The following is a 10,537-nucleotide window of genomic DNA, read 5'->3' as shown; positions in this document are numbered from 1 at the left end:
ACAAATGAGAGAGGGGGTGTGGTTGGAGGTATGATTGGGGGTGTGCCCCTATCATTTTCCATTGAAATAAGTTACGATTACCATCTTAGTAGGTATGATGAGTAAACAATTGTTTTCTTGTTCTTGATGAGAAAGGCATTTATTCTGGTTCATCGGTAAGGATGACCGTAATCAATTCCTCTTGTGCTATATTTCTGTACTTTGGTAGCCGAGCCCTTCGATTGTCTAAGCCTATCAGAACCATGACTTTAGCAAGACGGCACGATATTCGACATTTCATGATATTTGATAGCTTCACCTTCAATTTGTCCTACTACACTTAACTAACATGCATTGGGCAAATTTTAGTTGCAGATTCGTGACAGTTCACGGAATTATAGTTTCATGCATCTCCGATTTATTTTCAATGTTTGCACTCTTATCACCAGACCACGTTTTGATAACATCAAGACAAGTTTCTCTTATTGGCTTTATAAGAAATTAAAAAAGTAGCTAGGGTGGAAGTATCATGATGATCAGTTATTGTATAAATTCCTCTTCATCTCAAACAACGTATTTAAGAGAGTCCAAGCCACAAACAAGCAGCAACAACAGCAGGCAAACTCGTTAGACATGCCCATATCCACAATATTCTCTATATTATTACTGATATTATCATCCTCTATTACTTGTAATGCAACAATTGCTGATGATGAGAAAGACTGCGCTGACCAGCTGCAGAATCTTGCAGCATGCATCCCTTACGTGAGCGGCGCAGCGAAGAAGCCTACACCTGAATGCTGCGCCGATGCTGAGAAGGTCCGAAGCAGCAAGCCAAAGTGTCTGTGTGTGTTGATAGTGGAGAGCGCTGATCCTTCACTTGCGCTCCCCATCAATACAACATTGGCATTGCGGATGCCTGCTGCTTGCGATAGTGACGCTAAGGTCTCTGACTGCCCGGGTAATGGACTTAATTCTATTTGCTTGTGTCATGTGTTAGATGATTGGTGGAGGATTTTTTTTTAATGCAATTTTGTATTGTTAGGTGAGGGTGTTATCTACAATTTCGTCCCTCACGTACAACTCCAGCAGCGTTTACCATCTCTCAACTCGTTAAATAGCTCCTCCAGTTTATCCTTGACGAAACCTAGGAGTGATAAACACTAGGGTAAACTGCGGATAGGCATCCTAAGTTATCGCCCAATTGTGAAGAGACCCTCTGCAGTTCAATTGTTGTAGATAAACCCCATGAGTGAAATTCTTTATTTATTTATTTATTTTTGATCTCTTTTATCCTCAAGATGTTTGTTTATCCCAAAAATAAGAAAAAAAAAAGACTCTTTTAAGGAAAAAGAGTAACAAAAAGGTTGCAGTCTGGTATTCTCCTTGCAACAGCAGCACTACACGATGAATATCTGCAATTGGGCAATAACACATGCTATCAGCAATTAACCCAGAATACTAATAAAAGAGTTGATGAAATGATGAAGTATTATTGAATATTTCTGCAATTTATCCTCGTGCTAAAATCTCTGTTTTGTGGGTTTTTGAAGATATCTTGAAGCTTTCTCATGACTCACAAGATGCAAAGATTTTCAAGGATCCGAGTGGTGACTCCTCAAGGGCGATAGCACCAGCTTCCTCTTATACTGCTGCTGCTTCTTCTAATTCAACTCCAGCCTCTGCTGATGCTAAAATTGCTTCGAAGAACAATGCCGGGAGATTACAGAGTGTCTTTCTATTAACGGTATCAATTGCATCAACGTCATGTAACCTTCTGTTCTACTGATGCACGAGACAGCAGTTAGAAAGCCTTGGTGTTTTGTAATAAATTTGGAAGCCTTGAATTGTAATAAACGCCTGTTTTCTTCTTCTTCTGTCAAGTAATAGAAAAATAATGCACAACAGGGTCAAGGGAAAGAATGTTGCTTGACAAAACATCAAGGATCTTCAAATATAACAACAGAATTGCAATAAGAAGGAACCTATGAAACTGATCACATTTCAGTCAATATATTCAAAAAATCTCAAAACGTTCTTCAACTCTTCGACACACGTCAAAACTTCAGTATCTAAAATGTTCGAGTATCCACACGTGTAAACGAGCTGGAAACAAGCGTCTGACAATGCTGCCAAAAGCCCATTACCTTATGCAAACATATAATTGCCTCCAAATAATGCAGCTATGGTGAATAGTACCGACTATAATAACTTGCAAAACAAAACCATTTCAACATCCACTCCCCCACTGGCAAAGGCATCCTGTGATAAAACATTGGTTGTGGCATCTATACATGAAACTAGAAGCCACTCAGCAACCCCATACAAAAAAATTCCGAGTGAAAGACTAAATCACCAATCTTTACCTACCCTTTACATAGATACACAATTTAAAGGGGTCATGCTCAGAAACCAATTGCCCCAGTTTAACTTACTGTTGCGGTTCTGACCCACTTGCAACCCTCCTTTCATTATGGCGTCGGTCTGAGTTAGAGCTTGGTGTTGAGCTAGCATTCCCCACCTCAGATTTGCATAGAGGACAAAGGGCATTTATCTTGAGCCATTTATCCACACATTCCACATGGAAGAAGTGGGTACATGGAAGCTCACGAAGGTCGTCGTCATCCAAATATTTGGCCAGGCAAATGCAACAAACCTGTAAAAACGTAACATCTTAGTTTCTTGGTGATATTATTGCCTACTTAAGGCACACTCTTTTAAATTTAAGAAGCTGAATGTCAGTTTGGTCTAATACAAAAAAAGACGATTAATCCCACACTTCAAATGTAGTCAACCAAATGAATATCCGTAATGTCGTCAAAATCCAACCAGATTAAATGATTAGACCCATTGACCAGAATCCACGCTAAAGCTGTCTAGATTCATGAATTGCCCAGAACTCCAAAAAAGTCCCAGATGACCCAGATGGCAGTGAATAATGTGATCTGAACAAACTAGATGATCAGGTGAATTCAACATATCAACAAAAGACCTATTTCTGATGGGAAATTGCTTGCAGAGTCTTATCCTGAAGTGAATCTAATCATTTTATTCAGTAAATGAGAGTTATTGCTACTGTGGCTTTCAAAGTTTCTGGATACCTAGGTTTAATTAGTTTCAACTTTGAAGTGTGAATGTTTTCAAGTTATTGCAGGACTCCAATAAGATACTCGCATCTATGACACCTAAAATATCAGAATTCAATTGAAAAAGTATTTTAACAGGAATCAGCAATAATTGAATTCCCCGAAATTGGCATGACCACATACGACAAAATATTCTGGAAGTGCATTGACCTACATGCTTGACGGAAAATTATTCAATATTAGCTAAAGTATAATCCACAAGCTTTTAGTAGTTATCAATCACTAGAACCATTACAAAAAATCTGAAATCATGTTGATCATCCTAGTATGAGTTCAATAATGCTTGAAGTGAAAGATATCAGGATGTCAAGAAAAACTTTATAACGTCAACGTTCAAACCAAAATTTTTGGAAGGTATCTTGTGGAGCTGGGTGCTTAGTGATCTCCAATAAATGGAACCCAACCTAACCTAACCCAAACCTTACAAGGAAAGAAATTTATATGTATCAGAGCTCCAACCAAAGCTCACCAGGTTTGATTGAGTTTGATTGAGATGTTACATTGCTCCAACCCATTTACTACCATAATAACTGAATATGTATAAGGTCGCGTCTTATAACTGATATGGGTATGGTAAGATGTACTTGAATGCATATAGGAAACTCACAGCATCTTCAGCAGAGATAGCCCGCTCCTTTTCAGTACCCGCAGCCAAGATCCCTCCCTCACCTTGGCTCTCCCAGTTAATGTCATTCTCTTCTGAACTTTCCCTTTTCTTCGACTTGTACTTATAAGTTGGTAACACATTAATTGCTTCAGTGGTAGCCCCTCTGTTCTGACCCAAATCCTCTCTGAAGCCCATAATGGAAATTATGCATGGCAAGCAGCAGCATATCATTGCACACAGAATGAACGGCATGGCATAACCAATACAGCTGAAGGTGAGGAACACTATACATAACCTGAGAAGTACATGAGAAGGAAAATTATTGTTAATGGTGGAATAAGATCTGAATTGAAGAACATGGAAACAACATATATTAATACCTGTACAAGTTAGGAGCTTCAGAAGCAGAGGAGTGCCCACCAAACACCCAGACATTTCCAACAACAAACCACACGGCAAAAAAGCAGTCCAAAGCCATTTTGAAGTGATCAACAAATGCATTAAGCCTGTAAAGCCAAATATTCTCTTAAGCAAAAACATCATGCATAAAACAATGTGGAAGATAGAAATTCAGAGCAGATAATAAGCGTTGATAATACTGGGTGCACAAGAAGTAGCAAAGGAACAACAACAACACGAGAAGAAGAAAGCTTTTATTCACAAGCTTGACATTGCATACAATATAATCCTTTTTCACCATTCAGCTCCATTAGAATCACATTTTCCGGCAATATATTAGCAACATCCTACTTTTAATTCTGACACCTTAAGCCATGTTTATTTTGGTCCTACTTCTAGTCCTAGCTGATCTATGAGAGCAACCTACTTGTCCACTTGAGAGGTATAAATATCTACCCAATTTTTTATGGGCTTTAGAGGCAAGTGGCAAAAGACAAAAAATCAAATGCTGAGTATAGAAGAGGGGGAAACTGATAAACTTCATGACCCTATGTATTGAATTCACTCTAATGCATGCTATAATAAACCAAAAAAGAAACAAAAACCATTCACAGCACTGATGCAGAAGGGGGTGATTCTTAGTCGTAAAAAGTAGACAAAAAAGGGTATTGTTCCTTCGTAATCTTCTTCAGTCGAACTAAATAAGCCATGCTCTAGCTCTTCACTGACTTCTACAGCTATCTGCTATCGAGTTAAGACCCCATGATCTGATTATCTTGAATACTAGTTCTTCTCATAATCTCAAAATCTAAGTCCAGGTAAAGACATGAGAATATGAACTGATCTGTTCTATTCTACTGTTTTGTAAAAGAAATCATAATTGACTGGCTTTTTTTTGTTTAGTTAATGGTGAACAATGATGCGCTTGGCACATACAAGAGTCCAACTTCATAAACGAAGTCTGAGCCCCCTGAATCAAATGCCCTTCAACACATTCATCAGAAACCACTTCAATTTTGTGCAAACAAAAAAAGGATGTGACATGCATTTATCTTCACATCTCCAATTCAAGTAAAACACAAAAGAAAGCTACCTGCCACAGGCTGTCAATAAATCCAAACACTTAAAACCTCCACAAGTTCCATATATCTTACAAAATAACATAACTTCTAATGGAAGCATTTTACATAAACCAAGGGCACACACTTACACAGTCACTAACGAGTTCATTGTACTTCCTCCATCTCCTGATTAATAGCTTTTCTAAGTTCACCTTGGCTGCCTTCACTTTCTCAGGGTCAGGAGGATTGTATGCCCATTGACTTCCGTATAGCCAACTGTATTCAGAGGCTTACTTTGATCCAAGGCAAGGTTATGGAAAACACTAGATGGCCTAGGAGTCGGACCCGATGCCCAGAGCCTAGGCAAAGCCCAAGCGTTTTTCTTTTTTTTTATTTTTTAATTATAATCAATATTATCAAAAGTTCTAGGCACTGCTAGGTGCTAACCTTGCACCTAGCGCCTAGGTGCTAGGCCTAGGAGGATTTCTTAATGTTGAAGTGGTAACGGAGGAGGTTTTGCTTAAGGTCAGAGGAGTTGGAGGAGGCATTCGTAGTCAGTGGAGGCAAGAGGAGTTCTGAGAAGGTTAAGTATGTGGAGGCAACAACAAAGGAAATTACGACCAAGACCTAATGGTGCAATCCTTGTAAGTGGTCTACACTCCCCTAGGCGCTCTCAATACCTAGGCGAGTGGAGCCTAGGCGGCATTGGTACTGCTAGGCATGCTAGGCAGGATCTTTTTAAAACATTGATCCAGGGGTAAAGTGCCATTCATTTATGGCCATGAGTTTATAACCATGTTATCTAGGAAAACCATCAAGATAAACGACTCTCATCCATTAACTAATTGTAAGCATTTATTCTCTAACAAAAATGAGCATAGAATGTTGAATTTTATAAATATTCCTTAGAAAGAAAAAAAGAGTATGCAGCCCTAGGAAAAACGAAGCAACTCAGTTAATCAATTACTACAACAAATATGAGACATAAGAAGAAAGCAATAGGTGCTCTTCAATGTGCATTTTGTTGGGAAGAACATTATCTGTGTCTAACTAATAAGAATTCGATCAGCTCATTAGCAAAATAGGTACAAGTACTTACTTCTTCGCTTCCCCCTTTGGTATTCCCTAAGACTGCAGTATGTTTGCACCCATTCTTAACTACATTTAGGACGCCAAATTAAGATCATAGCACATTTTATTGGAGCATTGCAAACATCCAATTTTCTTGCTTTATAAAGGATGTATCAATATTACTCAAGAGGCAAGAACTAGTTCATAGACAAGAAAATTTTAAGTAATCTAGGTCCTAAGGGACCACAACTCAATTATAAGATTATTACCACAAATTTCATAGATACACCCATCTTTCTCTAAGTTTCATAGATACTAATGCAGTGCTGCAAATACTATATCCTTGATTTGTTGGATAAGGAAGAAATACATACCTTGGACTTACTAAATTCCTTCCAAGCCGTGAGACTGCCGTTGTGCTGGGATTGTGTTCTTCCGCAGCTTGATTTACTAAAATGGCAGTGTAAGGTGCAGATTCAGGAGGGCTGTTTTGGGAAGAACTTTGACGTAAACGCGGAGAGTCCTGATCCAATCCTTGATTATTGCGATGGATATAACGCCAGTAGAGATGTGGAAGGGTAGCAAAACAGCCAGCCGTATATCCTACTATCCATGCAAATAATGGAGCTTGTGGATTTTCATGTCCTGACAATGAGAGGACGACAATAGCTGCTATAATTTGGCTGACATTAACGGCAAGCTCAATTGAAATCCATAAACCTGAATTCAAAGGGCTTCTATGACGACGACCATAATTATCCCCTCTCCTTGAGAGGGATACATTTCTAGATGGCGATGGTGAAGATGACTGCATAACAGGAATTTGTGCGACAGTTGAAGGTCTATTCTCATCGTGTAGTTCACCTGAACCATTGTGATCAACTCCATGTGACACTGGCACAGAAGCAATACCTCCCCTTCCTATGTCAATAACATGTTCCTCAGCATTGCCAATTCCATTCCCTGATCGCTCCATCAACAAAGGGTGACTATCGTTTTGAGCTTCACTTTGTCTTTCCAGTGAGGGAACAACAGCCATCAAAGTCTCCCAACAGAGCTGAAAGCATAGAGAAGAAAACGAAGTTTCCACTTCCCTAATCTTCTCTACCCTTCGTTCAGAAGGCTTAAGTAGTAGTTTTATATGAAAATTTGCAAATCACACACTAACACACTGACAGTGAATAATAAAGTGATCGATGATAAGCTTAAGATCCCTTTTTTCCTTTCCTTCTATAACTCGAGATAAACCCTCATAACTTCAACCTACAAAAGCAAAAGATTCACTTCATTTCATTGGTGGAGGAACGACGTAATAATGACAGTGCATGGAGATTAAACAATAGGATAAAATGGTACTCTATAAATTCCTTGCTAATCATTACAAAAAAAAAAAAAAAAACAGTGTGAGCCGAAGTGAGAAATCCCTAAAGGAACCAAGGACGTTCACATTTAATCAAATGATGACGTACATTCACAGACCACTTACCAGTGATCAAAACGCAAAGAATGTACATTTTTAAAGAACAGTGTCAGTAGATCTTCCAGACCAATAAATTTAGGATATCATTCTTCGAAGATTTTTAGTGTAGATATCAAATAGTTCACTTCAGTAACATCAAAAATTGGGGGAAAACACTCACCAAATTCAATGTTAAAGCTTCACATTGAAGAGATTTCCCCATTATAAGTAAATCCCTGCAAAATAAAAGGAAACTAATTCAGTAGTCAAACAGAACAATTGTAAATCCTACCAAATAAAAAAGTAACAGCTAATTCATCAAAGATACATCAAAAACCGTAAAAATCCCCAGACAAACAAATTCATTTCTAATTTCAGCTCATCATCCCCAGTTTTAAAACCCTAGAATCCACGATAATGCTAACCGAAAAATCCTTTCCATACAACACGATCAAGAGGTTAAGGCACCGATAATCTCGACTCTATCCCCAAAAAGGAAAAAAAATCCTAGATCGGAACAGTAATTGGGGGGTTTCATTAGAAGAAGAAGAAGAAGAAGAAACGCGTACCAAAATCGTGAGTGAAATCTTCAGGTCTTCCCCATTAATTTTCCACCCTTCCCCCTTTTTTCCCTTTTTATTCCCAAATTTTCTATTTTTTGTTAATGGATAGTGCTTTTTGATTTCTCCGCTGCTTGGAGAGTAAATTTGGAATATTAGGTGAGAGATACAAAGCGAGCTGGATGCGAACGGAAGCATTTCGCACCCAAATTTACGCTTGTCTGAGTGTGGGTCCCAAGTTAATTGGGTGACTTTTATGTTAGTTTTTTTTTTTGATCAAAGAGACTTTTATGCTAGTTTTGAACTTTTTTTTAACTTTGGTTCATTGTTTACCCATTCTTTTCGGTATAGTTTCCTCTTGGCCTTCGTTTTCTAAATACCTATTTTTCTTTACTTTTTGATGTTTCTTTCACGTTCTTAAAAAAGTGTATTCTTTGTGTTTGTTTCGTCAAAAAACATAGGGAATAATTACTTTTTATCATTTTTTTAGTTTGGTTCAATTGAAAAAGATAAAAAAACAGTTGATGTGCGGGCCGGACCTGGCTCCGGGTCCCCTCGCTGGCGCCTGGCCCGAACCCGGCCCGGCTCGGACCCGGCCCGGCCCGAAACGGTCGGGCAAATGAAACCGGGCCGCGTGCGACCCAACCAACGCCAGCCCGGCGCGCTGCGCGCAAACGGTCACCCTTGGTGCACGCTTGGCGAGCAAAAATCCGAAGCGCGACCCGGCCCGACAAAAACGATCACCTTTTTAGGCCCGGCCCGGTCAAAACAGTCATTTTTTACGTTTTGACCATTTTGCCTCTTAAAACGGTCAAAAAACGACTATTTAGTGAGGGTTTTTTGGTCATTTGCCTAGGAGACTTCCTCTATAAATAGATGGGGGTTTTCACTTCTTCTCCTTACGTCAAAACTCATCTACTTCTCTCTAATACTCTCTTATACAATCTTATACTCTTTTATACTTTCTAATTCTTTCATCAAATGGCTTCTGGATCTGATTATGAAGAGCAAAATCTATCTCCTACCGATATTGAAATGAGTTCCCTACAACAGCTACTCCTCCTACCAGTGGTAATCCCGAATTCGGTGGTGACGAATCTGTACCAAGAGCTCCTAAAAGTCCGAGATCCGATACGTGGAATTTTTTTGAGAAGATAGACGTTACCAAGGATGAACACGGTAGGATCCTCACCTAGAAGGCTAAATGTGCGTTGTGCGGCCAGACTTTCCAAGCTTATCATAAGAGCGGCACCAACCACCTCAAACGTCATATAGAAAAACACAACAAATGCCAGACTCCTTAAGGTGATATCCGACAATCTATGATTTCTCAATCATCCTCTTCTGGTAGTCTCGGTACTTGGAATTATGACGCTGCCCGAGTCAGGAAATGCGTCATCAGGTTTATCATTCTTAAAAATCTTTCTTTTAAATTAGTAGAAGATGATGAATTTGAAGATTTCTTTAGAGATGGTTTTTATCCCGATTTTAAAAAAATTCTCGTCAAACCTGTCAACGTGACATTTTAAAACATTATCAAACGGAATAAGGAAAAATAATTTCTTATTTTAAAAATTTAAGCTGTAAACTTTCTTTAACTTCTGATATTTGGACATCTAGAACACAAACAGGTTATTTATGTATCACAGCACACTAGATTGATGAAAATTGACAAATGTTTAAAAGAGTTGTTTCTTTTATTATAATTAAAGAGTCACATACTAGTATTAATGTAGCCAATTTAATAGTTGAAGAACTTATGAAACTAGAAATTGATCAAAGAATATTTTTTCTTTCACTAGATAATGCAAGTAATAACAATTTAGCCGTAGATTTTCTCAAAATAACTCTGTCATTGCCTTATCATGGTGAACTTTTTCATATTAGATGTATATGCCATATTTTAAATTTAATTATTCAAAGTGTATTTACTGAAATTAAACCCATGATAGAAAAGGTTAGAACAGTTGCTTATATGCATACTACTTCTAAACAAAGACTTAAAAGATGGAAACAAATGTGTAAAAGAAAAAATATTAAGGCTAGACTAATTCCAAAAGATATTGACCATAGGTGGAATTCCACCTATGCAATGTTAAGTGTAGCTATAGAATATAAAAAAATTATAAATTATTTTATAAATTATTTTGCTTCTAGTTCTAACTCTGGTAGCTCTTATGGAATAACTGAAGATGAATGGATAATTATATGTAATTTAAATGAGATGTTACAAGTTTTTTTATAATGCTACTATG

The 10,537-nt window shown here is 38.0% G+C and overlaps 2 protein-coding genes across 2 annotated transcripts; one reads left to right on the top strand and one right to left on the bottom strand.

The window, feature by feature from the left end:
• On the top strand, nt 554-1,899 carry LOC109826239 (protein YLS3-like). Its single transcript, XM_020393255.1, has 2 exons — nt 554-940; nt 1,533-1,899. Exons 1-2 carry the CDS (start codon nt 613-615, stop codon nt 1,766-1,768), a joined length of 564 nt encoding a protein of 187 aa, XP_020248844.1. The 5' UTR covers nt 554-612; the 3' UTR covers nt 1,769-1,899.
• LOC109826232 (E3 ubiquitin-protein ligase At1g63170-like) lies at nt 2,144-8,440 on the bottom strand. Its single transcript, XM_020393245.1, has 6 exons — nt 8,292-8,440; nt 7,904-7,958; nt 6,638-7,526; nt 4,113-4,238; nt 3,733-4,027; nt 2,144-2,635 (listed from the first exon to the last, which is right to left on the bottom strand). The coding sequence occupies exons 3-6, from the start codon at nt 7,300-7,302 to the stop codon at nt 2,411-2,413; spliced, it is 1,311 nt and encodes a 436-aa protein (XP_020248834.1). The 5' UTR covers nt 7,303-7,526; nt 7,904-7,958; nt 8,292-8,440; the 3' UTR covers nt 2,144-2,410.

This window comes from Asparagus officinalis, chromosome 1, assembly GCF_001876935.1.
Source record: "Asparagus officinalis chromosome 1, Aspof.V1, whole genome shotgun sequence".
Classification (NCBI taxonomy): domain Eukaryota; kingdom Viridiplantae; phylum Streptophyta; class Magnoliopsida; order Asparagales; family Asparagaceae; genus Asparagus; species Asparagus officinalis.
Note: the sequence above shows the minus strand (reverse complement) of the source record. Positions and strands in the feature narration are given on the sequence as shown.